The sequence below is a fragment of the Tiliqua scincoides genome, chromosome 5 (assembly GCF_035046505.1).
Source record: "Tiliqua scincoides isolate rTilSci1 chromosome 5, rTilSci1.hap2, whole genome shotgun sequence".
In the NCBI taxonomy this organism is placed as follows: domain Eukaryota; kingdom Metazoa; phylum Chordata; class Lepidosauria; order Squamata; family Scincidae; genus Tiliqua; species Tiliqua scincoides.
In genome coordinates, this window is record NC_089825.1 from 92,468,173 (window position 1) to 92,481,045 (window position 12,873).

At 46.6% G+C, this 12,873-nt stretch overlaps 1 protein-coding gene across 1 annotated transcript in view; it reads left to right on the forward strand.

Annotated features, from left to right (window-relative positions):
- PPFIA3 (PTPRF interacting protein alpha 3) overlaps positions 1-12,407 on the forward strand; it is a 69,178-nt gene extending 56,771 nt beyond the window's left edge. Inside the window, exons 24-31 of the mRNA XM_066631426.1 lie at positions 231-257; positions 3,218-3,393; positions 6,724-6,821; positions 6,946-7,121; positions 7,747-7,815; positions 7,906-8,077; positions 8,777-8,851; positions 10,937-12,407. Coding sequence (XP_066487523.1) covers positions 231-257; positions 3,218-3,393; positions 6,724-6,821; positions 6,946-7,121; positions 7,747-7,815; positions 7,906-8,077; positions 8,777-8,835 — 777 coding nt within the window. The 3' untranslated portion in view covers positions 8,836-8,851; positions 10,937-12,407. The remainder of the gene's footprint in view (positions 1-230; positions 258-3,217; positions 3,394-6,723; positions 6,822-6,945; positions 7,122-7,746; positions 7,816-7,905; positions 8,078-8,776; positions 8,852-10,936) is intronic.
- The last annotated feature ends 466 nt before the right edge of the window (positions 12,408-12,873 follow it).

A 12,873-nucleotide genomic window follows, 5' to 3' on the forward strand; every position in this document is an offset into this window, starting at 1 on the left:
AATCCTAGTTTCCCTTGGGACCCTTTTCACTGTTTCCTTGGGACTCTCCTCACTCATAACATTCACAACAAACTAGTACTACCAGGAAAGTGTAAACTCTTTATAATGACAAAGGCCCTTGACTTTTACTCCTGGAACTATTGGCAGTTGCGTGTGAACAGACTGTATCTAATCCTGACTTAACATTCCTTTCTGCTTTCCTTCTTGCTTCACATTTAACCTCTGTCCAGGAGACAAAGGAAATCAGCTGGGAGCAGGTATGGGAGGGAGGGCATTTTGGCTTTCTCTTTCCTTGCATGCCTGTGTGTGTGCATGTATGAATTAAAATTGAGCTGAGGCTGAAGAATATGGGCTTGCTTAAGGCTGTCTCGTCATGTGCAAGGCATGATTTGAATTGGGAGCCTCCTGATTCAAAGTTCACACTCTTTAGCCACTGCACTATTACAGCTCGTTCTAAACAGGTCTTTCTGCCATGCTTGTTTATATGAGGGGCATTCTCAAAGCAGATTTGGATTTATCCTTGACTGTAGTGATGCTTAGTTAACGTACAGAATTCACTGCCACAGAATGTCCACTTGTTTGAGGACTTTAGGATTAGACATTGTCATATAGAGGAGAGGTCTGCCATTCAGTGACCATTAACCATGATAGTACCTCCAGGTTTAGAGACAGTATACCCCTGAATACCAGTGAAGATGCTGAACTTAATGGCCCTTTAGTCTGATCTAGCAAATATCTTCTTAAGGTTGGCTTTTCGGTGTGCTTACAGTAGTTCCATACTCAAATTGGCATGAGGTTACTTCATGTGTTACACACAACCAAGTTTGAGGCTACTTTGGCCAGTCACTGGCTTGGGTATCCTCTTCTCCCAGAACTTGCCCATCCATGAGGCTGACTGAGGCAGTCTTCTCAAGGAGCAGATTAGCAAGGGGTGCCTTCTCTGCCACTGTTCCTCCTTGAAAAGGAAGGAGGCAACACAATGGAAGAGGAGACACTAGCCCATTTCTCCTGCACACTTCGGGCACAATCCTAACCAGGTCTACTCAGAAGTAATCCCTATTTTGTTCAGTGGGGCTTACTCTCAGGAAAGTGTGGATATGATTGCAGCCTTCCTCTTTGAGGAGAACTGGCAGAGGATGTGCTGTCAGATAAGGGGGGGAGCATTTGGTGTGCCACCCAGCAATGGCGTAGTTACAGGAGAGTGGTGCGGTAAGTACGGCATGTGCCACAATGCTCTGTGTAAGCTACCTCTACCACTGAACATCAGCACCATTCTGGGCAGCGATGGCAACACGCTCCTGTGCATTGGCATTGCTGCCCAGAGTGGCCCTGTCAGCAAGTAGGAGGGGTCACTTACATGGCACACTGCGGCACCTGCAGTACTTAGTGCTCTACTTCCGTGTAGCTACGCCACTGCTGCCCAGGCACCAGAGGATCTTGGGCCAGGCCTGCCTTCCCCAACCCCAAGAGTGGACAGATTGTTTAGGTTGTTGTCCCACTTTGCTCAGTCAGGCTGATGTGAGTACACTAAGTCCCCACCTTATTTCTTGGCATGATTTGAATGTCCTGGTTCCTTTCCGGAGGTTTGTCTGGAAATCGGCATGGATGTAAGTGGTAACAGTGCTGTAAGTTGGAACAGGTGAAAGCACATGAACAGATAGGCTGCAACTGTGCAAAAGTTGGGCTGCAACGTGGGTTGCAATGTGGCCACCCATAACTCAGGATGACTGTAACTTGAACATCCATAACTTGAGGATCCAGTATATGCCCAACAAAGGGTTTTCAGTATTCTCCTATGAACAGATGCAGCTGCCTTGAACAGAGCATTGGTCCATCTAGCCGCATGTTGTCACACAGAGAACTTTCCCAGCCCTGCCTTGAGATGTTGAGGATTGAATTCGGGACCCTCTTACATGCAAAGCAGGAGCTATGACCTCACTCTCCCTACACTCAGCAACATGAATACATCCCACGTACTGAATTAGGCAGGGTCAGTAGCATTCTTTGGCTTCTGTATTGATGGTGTGGGCAGAGTGGGCAAAACTCTGAAATGCTCTTCCTTTCCAAGCTTGAGTAGGGCATAGGTAGCACAGCAAAGTAATGGTGCACTGCAGTCATTGTAAAAGGCATATGTGGCAAGGTAGAATATGTGTGCAGAGTAAAGTCTGTGCAGCCCCCTTCTGGAGGACCAAAACCTAAGGAAGCTGGTTGACCCTGCATCAAGGTCTCTGGTCAGGCTGGGCTGATTTGCTCTCTGTGCCTTCCCATCTCATCATATTTTGATGGGGCTTCAGAGAATTCATTCCTGATGAGACTCTGTCATGCCACTGAATGAATGGGAGCTTTTCTTTCCATTATGTTGATTCTGCTGTTTAGTCTGTGACTGAACTAGCAAATCCATTGAAGCCAATGGGCGTCCCCCCTTAATGTGAAAGGCTGGCCTATTGTCTATTGCTTGTTCGAGGCAATTCTGTTTGTTGCTTTGTATGAATAAGATTATTAGCACAGGTGCATTTGGTGGGGCCTTGTCATGCATCAGAGGCAGCAGTATCAGGGAAGAAAAATAAGCCTGCAGATCTATTTTACAATCTGGTTGTTCTCTCTCTTTTTTTTTGTTCCTCTCCTTGTTGGGTGGGTATCTATTTGTTCTTTCTACGCCTTCTGGGTTTATGGGAGGCCATCTGTGACTGGATGAGGTGAGACGTTGTATCTGAGTGCTGTCTTGCACATTACCCAGAAGACAAGGAAAGAGAGTGCACAAGGAAGAAGCACTTTGCTTTTTTGAGCTTACAGTGACATGGATTTAGAGAAAACTTGAGCAACTTTTCTGTAGTGAGGCTCATGTTCCAAATGCACATGCAACTTGTGCATCTCGCCAAGGATGTGATGTTGGGTCTGCAAGGAGTAACAGGGCAGAAGGTCATGGAGACAAGACCAGTTCTGGTTCTGGAGAGCAAGTGGCAGAATGCTGAGGGAGAAAGGCTCGGTGGGCTTGATATGAACCCTGGCTTGGTTGATGGGAACAATAGGTCATAGGCGATATGCTGCAAAGTAAGATGGGAATATTGAGACATGTGCACAGGTAGGTTGTGGCAAGCAGTGAAGGCCCAGAAGTTACAGAGCTGGGAAAATGAATGACCCAGGGTATGTGAGTCCTATTTGTGCATCTGTTTGTCACTTTCCCTCACACAGTGTCTTCCCTTCTCTGTTTTTGCAGATCCTGGCATATGGCGATATGAACCATGAGTGGGTGGGAAACGATTGGCTGCCGAGCTTGGGTTTGCCCCAGTATCGCAGCTATTTCATGGAGTCACTAGTGGATGCTCGGATGCTGGACCACCTCAACAAGAAGGAACTGCGGGGCCAGCTCAAAATGGTGGACAGCTTCCACAGGTGAGGGGAAACAAAGGGCTTGAGTCACCCCTTTGTTGGGGTTATGTATATTTTGTATAACCCCTGCTAACTGGTTAAGAGGCACTTTTTCAAGTGGGCGCTCCTCTTTTATTTAGCAGGGGGAGAGTAACTGGCCCACCTCACCCCAGCAGTGTCTTTTCTAGTGGCTGTCTGTTGGTGTTGCATCTTTTTAGATTGTGAGCCCTTTTGGGACAGGGAGCCATTAGATATTTGGTTTTCTCTGTAAACCGCTTTGTGAACTTTTTGTTGAAAAGCGGTATATAAATACTGTTGTTGTTGTAAATACTGTTGTTGTTTTGCAAATGTAGCTCAGTTGTATGTACTTGTAATGGCTCTATCCTCTTACAGAGGACTCTGTAAACTATCGTTTTTGTGAGGCTGCTGAGAATACTTAAGATGAAGTGACAAAACGGGTTTCAAACAGCAGTCCAAATTCATGGTGCCTGCTGAGGGATGGAAGTGATATTAAGCAGGAAGTGATGTCATTAAGCAGGTGATGACCAGTAATAAGTACTTTGTTCTCGCCTAGAAACTCATTAAATGCAAATAACAGAAGATAAAATAATGCAAATCATGATAGTATTTTCAAGATATGGGTGAGCCTAATTATCACACATGAGATAGTTATCAAAGCATGAGAGGTGCTTCGCAAAGTGACACCTCAGCAGAAGTGGCACTGCTGAAATGGTGGCCCATGTGATAATTGGGCTCTCCTAGCATCTCAGCAGTGCCTCCCTTCTTCCTTTCACACCCCTCTTGGTCTGCTCTTCCTCTGTACCATTCCTTGCCTTCTGAGGTCTCCTTCCATCTCTTCTTCCTAGCGCCTTGGCAGAAGCTGCACTACTAAAATCATGGCCCACATGGTAATTGAACTCTTCCAGCACTACCTTTTCAGCAGTGCCACTTCTGCCAATGTGTCACTTTGCAGCTGATAGTGGTGCCTGGAGAACCCACTTATCACATGGGCCAGATAAAGAGCTTGTGCAGGCTGTTTCTGGCCTGTGGGCCTTATGTTTGACACCCCTGGCTTATGAGATTTTAGGAATTCACCCAGCCCCTTCACCTTTAGAGGGAGAGACACAACTATGTCCATCCCATTCCCAAGTAATATCTGTCATTACAGCCAGGTTGTGGGTAGGGGAGAGAGGCTGGAGGAGGTCCAAGTATATAGCAAGGATCTCTGTGAGTTGCAGTGCATCTTAAACCCAGCCTAGAGTAATTTTCCTGAAAGAGGAATAACAATATATTGCACATTAATGCTCCTGTCTTAAACATAAGTGGAAGCAAACCTATGGGGAAATGCTCTTTTTATAAAAAAGATTGATGGATGGATGATAAAGAAAAGTACTCCAAGTATGTGAAAAGTGCAGTTCCATCAAGTAACCACAGAAATTCAGCAAGGAGGAGAGAGCTATGTGTCTGGGGATGCTTGCCCGCAACCCACTCTTTGCCTATGTTTTTATATATAGTATGTCCTTGTGGATATGCTCATCTCTGGTGTGCTGCTGCCATTGATCTGGGGCTAGTTCTTTTTGCAGAGGGAGGCATGTAGTCAAAGTGCAAGAAGGCTTTTCCACCCCCTGCAGTACCTGGCCATTTGACAAAGCCTCACTTGTTTATTCTTAAATTCCTTTATTGTAAAAATAAAGGCTTAGATATACAGTGTGCCCACTGTATCCACAGATTTGGGACCGGTGGATTTCACTGTCCATGAGTCCCGAACCCATGGTCAGCCCCACATGAACCCTCCAGAGGCCTGAGGCCTGTGAAGGTGTGCTGTTATTTGCCAGGTCTGGTGGCTGAAAGACTCCACTGTCTTATCCCTCCCAACAAGTGGGGAAATGGGAGCTGCAGTAAAGAGCATGCCTCATTCAATCCTATCTCAGTTTGGCTCTACTTCTATTTAAAATTGGGTTTAATGGGCTATTGGGTTTCTTCCAATCAATGGTGTCGCTAAGGGGGTGTGGGCTATACCAGGTGAGACACATGGGGGGGAGGGTGTGACACCACTACTGGCCAAAATTTTTCAAATCTTGGTATTTTTGAATAACACCATCATGTTATATATCATGCAATGCGTAATTTCATGCAGAATGCAATGAAACAATGTGCGTTGAAATATCTCTATTCTATAAAAGGTTATAGCCAAAAAAAACTAACAGGGGTGGCAGTGGTACATCACCATGCCCACTGCTTGGGGCACTGCCCCACCTACCTCATGGAAGGAGGTCCATCATGGAGATGATACGCTGGCCTTCTGCACCCGGTGACACAGATCCTAGTGATGTCAATGCTTCCAATGAAAGCTTGTGCTAGATGTGCGCCCTTTTTGATTGCCCGTAGACTAAAAAACTCTTGCCCTGAACATCTGATTTTTTTCAGCTATGTTGCCTTAAAGCAAAGATAGAATACCTGAGTATTTCATACCGATTCGCTGGAAAACAATGCAGCCTGAAGCAGCAGAGTTGCTACTCAATTTCTGATAGTGAATTCAACACAAAACTTAAACGAATGTGTGCCTTCTTAAAATTACCTCTAAAACTGTGTCCTTATATCCACTGCCTATAAACATTTTCAGAAATGACGTTTTAGACCACAAACCAATGCACACTTTCCTGGGAGTAAGCTCTATCGAACACAGTGGGACTTACTTCTGAGTAAGTGTTCAGAGGCTTGCACTGTTAATTGCATCGCGTGGTAACAGACAATGTCGTGTTGTTTGGACTGAAAGCACTGAAGTTACAAGCATCAAAAGGCGAGGCGGGTCTCTGCTGAACTCAATGTAAAAAATGAAAATGAATGGAGATGTTATATTAATGTGGTTATAAACTGCTAAGATGGGATCCTTGTGTCCCGTCTCTGATGGTTGCAGACTCCAGTGCAAATCCTGAACATCTCACATAATTTGGCTGGAAAATGCCATATGCATCAAATGTTGGGGGTGGGTTACCCCTGAAATCAATGTAAAATGAAAGCAAATAAAGACAAAATGAATCAAATAGTAAACAAAGCAAATGAAACAAAAACAATTTTTTGTTTTGCCTTTGTCACATCTTACACATCCATCACATCTTACTGTGTTGGAGTGTTCAATAATTTTGTCCTATGCATTATTTTAGTGATCCCTGTTAGCCAGTAAGCTAGGTCAGTATTTCCTTCCCGTACTGAAGGTGAATCATTTGACTGTGGCCTCCTGGTGAGTTCATGGAAGAAGTGAGATTTGAACCCAGAACAACCAGCTGGCAACTCTGTCCCTTAGCCTTTATGCTACATTGCTTCTCAGGTATAACTTCTGCTTTTATCTGCCAGGGTGAGCCTCCATTATGGGATTATGTGCCTGAAGCGTCTTAACTATGACCGAAAGGAACTGGAGAGAAGACGGGAAGAGAGTCAGAACCAAATCAAGGGTATGTGTGCGGAGCTGAGGCAAGGTGTCCAGAAATGAACCAGGGAGCATGGAAGTAAGCAGGGTTGTGAAGTAGGGACTTGGTGGTAAGCCTGTCTCCTTTTTCTCTCTTTCTCTCTTTTCAGATGTGATGGTCTGGTCCAATGAGCGTGTGATGTGTTGGGTGCAAATGATTGGGCTGAAAGAGTTCGCCAACAACCTGGTTGAGAGTGGGGTACACGGGGCCCTCCTTGCCCTGGATGACACCTTTGATTGCAATGATTTGGCCCTGCTGCTGCAGATCCCTACCCAGAACACACAGGTCAGGAGCAGGTGCAGGATGACTGGGGGGGGGGGGGAAGAGCCCCGGAGTCTGCAGAGCAACTCTGAGGGGGGAGGAAGGGGGAGTCTTGGCCGTGCTTGGAGGCTGTCACTGAGGCTCACAAGCCCACCCACTCACACACAAGATGTGGTGATGGCACCTGGCCTAGAGATTGTCCAGGAGATTTGACAGATTTATGGAAGAAAAGTCCAACACAGGTTACAAGGCATGATGGGTATGTGCAACCTCCTGGTCTTAGAAATAGGCTATCCCAGAATGCCAGGTGCAAGGAAGTAGCAACAGGATGCAGATATCTTGTTGACTTGTGTACTGCCTGAGGCATCTGGTGGGCCACTGTGGGATACAGGAAGATGGATTAGATGGACCTTTGGCCTGATCTATTGGGGCTCTTCTTATGTTCTTAGAAAGAGTCCTGTGACCACACTGATGTGTCAGGTGGGTCCCCGGACCTCTTTTCTTCTCTCCTTAGTACTTAGTGAGAGGAGTTGGTATGGTAGAAATGTACCTTGTGGAATAACTGAGGAGTCAAAGGTTGAAAGAATAGAAAGGGGGGCAAGGGGAGCTCTCACCCCCCTCCCCCAAAATTGTCTTTTTTTCTATTTAGGCTCGGCAGATTTTGGAAAAAGAATTTGGGAACCTCATCAGCATGGGAACAGACCGGCGGATGGATGAGGTGAGTCTCTTCTCCATCCAGAGGCTCTGGCTTTTGAAGGTTAACTGACCTACCATGTGTGCCCAACACCTTTTGTGTGCCTCCTCTCAGGACAGTGCCAAGACATTCAGTCGTTCCCCCTCCTGGCGGAAGATGTTCCGGGAGAAGGACCTCCGCGGTGTCAGCCCCGACTCGGCCGAGATGCTGCCAGCCAATTTCCGCACAGCCTCCGTGGCCTCCATTACCTCACCCGGGGTGCAACTTCGTAAGATGCAGCCAGAGGGTGTGTAAAGTGTTGTAGTGGGGAAACCCTTGCCTGGACTGGAGTGCTGAGGCAGGGCGGAAAATAGAGAAACCAGTTTCTGTTGGTAGGACTTGTTGGTGACAGGAGGAATGTGTTTTTTCTCTCTCTTTAAATCTGGCAGAAGAGTGTTTCTGAGCAAGTGCAAAATATCTTTATCACTGAACAGTTATGCCTTTTAGGGTGCAATCCTAACCAACTTTCCAGCACCAAGGTAAGGGCAGTGCAGCTCCAAGGTAAGGGAACAAAGATTCCCTGACCTTGAGGAAGCCTCTGTGACTGCCCCCCAACTGTAGGATGCAGCACATACCCCACTGGCACAGCTGTGTCAGTGCTAGAAAGTTGGTTAGGATTTGGGCCTTAATTGTTACCACATGGGGTTAACTGACAGGCAGGCTTGTGTCTTAGTGCTGCATAAATGCATGTTACTGAACATTGTTATCCAGCAGGAAAACCACCAAGAACATGGCTGACTTGTGGATGGGAGAAACATTATGTGTGTCAGCATGGAATGCAGGTGGGAGGAGCCAAGAAGCAGCAGGGAGCTGTCCTCTATGCTTGGACCTCCCAATGTGACCAATTTCAGCTGTCCACTTTGCTAGCTAGTGTGTCTTCTTTCAGAGCTGTGAAGGGCAAAGGGGTACATTGTATGATCTCTCTCTTTCTCTCTTCTTTTCTCAGGGAACTCATTAGGTAGCCAACGGGCAGACAGTATGTCAGTGCGAACATACTCCTGTTAATGCCAAGCCAACGGAGGTCAGTATGTGCTTAGAACTGCTAGCATTGATCAAGTACCCGCATTACATGGGACACTGTGCAGAAACACAGAAGGGACATGGCCCTTGCCCTAATGACTTCTTGTCTGTCAGCCAAACCAGATGTTGGGAAAACATGAGATTCCCAACCCTGTGTCTCCTTCATAATGCTCATGCAAGGGCTGGGTGGCCGGGTTCTACTGGGGAAAATCAGCAAGCTGGATTTGTGCATCTCTCCACTGTTTGCCCATCTGCTCCTACGTTCCTTGTTATCTCAGCAAAAATGGGATGTTAAGGCCACATAATGTCTAGTTTGGCTTCAAGATGATGATGATGATGATGATGATGATGATGATGATGATGATTATTATTATTATTATTATTATTATTATTATTATTATTATTATTATTATTATTACTACTACTACTACTACTACTACTATTATTATTAATTTTTACCCTGCCTTTCTCCCCGAAGGGACTCAAGGTGGCTTACAAAACAAAGTTAAAACAAGTTAAAAACATAATTTAAAAGCAAATTAAAACATAACATATCATAAAAACAGTAGTCAGGTAAAAACTAATCAGGTAAGAGCACAGGGCAGCAAATTAGAAAAGGATCAGGCCTGTGAGCAGATGTTAAAAAATGTTAAGAGATGTTAAAAAGATGTTTAAAAGGCCAGGAACTCAGAAGGCTTGTCTAAACAGAAGGGTCTTCAGGCCTCACCGGAAAGTTACAAGAGAGGGAGCAACTTTCTTGTAACAAGAAAGTTACAAGATGGACAAGGTGTGTGGACAACAAGGAAAGGAGTGATGAGGGTATGTGGATGGGCTGTTTGAGATAGGGAAGGGAGACCATATATGCCATTCTGATTACCATAGAGAAAGAGTAGGATTAAAGCAGATACAACCATGATAATAATCACACAGTAGGCACTTCTCAATACTGGTGATTCTTTACTTACTCACATCTCTAATCTGGAGCAAATGAGATATATCTTCTTCAGTTGTTACCTCTATATCCCATTCTTCCTCCAGGGAGCTCAGGGCAGCATACAAAATTCTTCCCCCATTGCATCCACACAACAACCTTACGAAGTAGGCTCAGCTGGGAGAGAGTGACTGTCCAAAGTGAACTTTCATGGTTGATGGGGATTATGAACCATTAACTTCTCCTACAGCCCAATCCCTGGCCAGTCCATAGTATTCAGCCCCACCAATGGAGCATGAATGGTATGATATGTGGGCGGGGGGGGGGGACGGGACGGGGACACCAGACAACCAGCAAGAGGCAAGCAAAAAATTTTTATAGGCCACCAGGGCACCTATGGGTCTCCTTGGACTTATTCAAGGTATTTTGCTGGTGTAAATTCAAGGAGAGGAAAGGGCTGACTTGAGCTGCAAAAAAATAGTATCCCAGCATATTCTGCTGCCTCTGGGATCTACCCACTTCAGCTCCTGCCCTCCCCGAACCTCCGCCAAACAGCCCACAGCCCTCCGCCTTCTTACCTACTCTGGCTGGGGCCAGGTCTGTCAGTGGCCCTCATGGTAAAAGCAGCCAGTGACTCCAATGCACTTAGTGGCAGTGCACCATTTACAGCAGAACGAAGTGGTGCCATAAACAGCCAATAGGATTGGGCCACAAGTCTAACACACTCAGAGCTTCTCAACATCTGTCCTCCACCGTACCACTTTGCATGGTCCACCTATTGGAAGTACCACCAGAAGTAACTGGTGATGATGTCATTGCCAGTTACTTTTGGACTGGGTGGCCAGGTGCAATGTAACAAACACCAGTAAGAGGCACAGGGTGGGTGGGAGGGCTTTTTCAAGGATGCAAAAAGTGCACTCTGAAGCTCTACCTGCTGAGCTGACTTCTCCTACTCTACTCACCTCCTACTGCTGATGGTTGTGTTGCATTGCTGGTCTCTCTGCCAGGTGTCTGGGGGTCCTGCACATATCACTGGACACCACTTCAAGTACCAGCCATGGTTTGAATAGCACTGGTTGAAAAACACTGCTCTAACTGCTGTACCGCCCAGTTGTCTCATACTTCTTCTCTTTGCCTGCCCACTTTTCTGTACAGATGCTGTCCTAGGTGTGTCTGGTTACCCTGCCTTGGACAGGAAGACTCCCTGCTGCCGCCACCACTGCTGCCACCACCCCTCCTTCCTCATCATGTGCTCCAACCCAGACTGTGAGGAGCTGCCATCGCCACCACTGTTATAGTGGAGGAGACCGAACCTGGGAGCACATGGGGACGCTGGAGAGAGAGACACACACAGAGAGGGAGAAAGAGCTCCTCCCCACCCCTCCTCCCAGCAGTAATGGCTTGTGGTCACTGATAAACTCAAAAGACTAAAACTAAGGAGGGGGGCCTCCCCCCCCAGCTGTGCAGGGGAACTGGGGCTTCAACTCCGGTGTCTATTTATTGATGTTGTTGTTCCGGGCAGGGGCATAAGAATGTGAATGAAAATATACTACGCCCCCACCCTCCTCCGCTGCAGTCTGATATTCCCATCCCTTTTCCCTGTCCCCAATGGGTCTGGGCAGGGAGGGGTGTCGACTCACCTTGCCTTCCTGTTGCCACGGATTGGACCAACCAGCCTGGGTAACTTCTCTCCTTTTCCCAACATCCCAAGGTGCTAAATGTTCTCTTGGCACTTTATTTTATTTTACTGCATTGCTGCTACAAAGTGTGCCCTGTTTCACCTCATGATTGTCAGAAAGGGGCTTGCTCCTCCAACCCTATTTCTCTCCCTCTTCCAATCCCTTTCTCATGCCTCTTCCTTAACAAGGAGGGTGGAGGAGGGAGCGCAGGTAAGAGAGGACCTGTTTTCATATCTCCGCTACAAACTCCCAACTCATGTTGGGGAGTGAAAGGAAAAGTGCTGAATGAAGAGCCATGCCCGTCCCCTGCAGCAGCCTGCTCCTCAGGGCCAAATCACAGAGCTCTGACTGTGTACGTCTACACAGCTGCTACCGCCTCTGTCTAGAAGCAGCTGCATCTTGGCACAAATAAGGATTCCCTTTCAAAACAGCCTCACCCACCCACCCCATGTGGCATTTTCTAATTCCATTCCCCTGCCCCCCGGATGTAGCTCCTTTTCCCACCATAGAGAAGGGCCTGGATTTATGAAGTGCAAAATCACACTCGGGAGGGTCCCCTGTGTGTGTGGGTGGGGTGAAGCGTGAATACATCATAGATCTGGCTCAGTGGTGGGGGAAAAAAAAACCTGTATCTTATAGGAGTATTTGGAGCCTTTCCCTCCCCCTATTTCTAAAGAGAGCAGGGAATGGGGATTTCAGGTTTGGGGAACTCAAATGGGAAGGGGGAGTTCTCAGCCTGAGGTGAGCAATAGAGCTCTGGACTTCTAAGATATGGCACACAGACCCCCCCCCCTCCCTCCAAGACTATTGTAATATAAGAGTTGTATTTTCTGTGTATATCTGTGCTGTGGAATCTTGTGTAAATTGAATTTCTTTTTTTGACCGCCGTTACAAGTTCTCTGTTAATTTATAATGTGTCCTTTTCCCCCACCCCCTCCTCTCCCCTGCACGCCCATATATATATATATTTTTTTTTAATTTGATGTTTATATTTTCCGCCTTCTGGGCTTATTTTTTTTTTATTCTTTTATTTTTATTTTTTTCTGGGGAGGGTGTGCGGGGGTGAGGGCAAACCAAAGGGGGTTGTTTTGCATGAAAGTGGGGAGGGGGGAAGAAAAAAAAAATACAATCTTGACAAAAAAAATAATTCGATCAGGCAGATTGTGAGGGGCAGGCAGGAGGCCGGGGTGCAGCAGGACAAATCTTCCAGCCTGCTCAGCTCAGCTCCAGTTTGCCTCAAGGTGAAGGGAGAGGGAGGGACAGGAGCGGAGTGATAGGAAATGTTTAAAAAAAAAAAAGGAAAAAAAAAACAAAGTTTGAAAACATTTTCTAGGATCTGCAGATTTTTGTGTAATTCAACAGCATGTGAGCTCTCTGACTGACAGCGCTCTGAGGCCGAGGTCGCCACCGTGC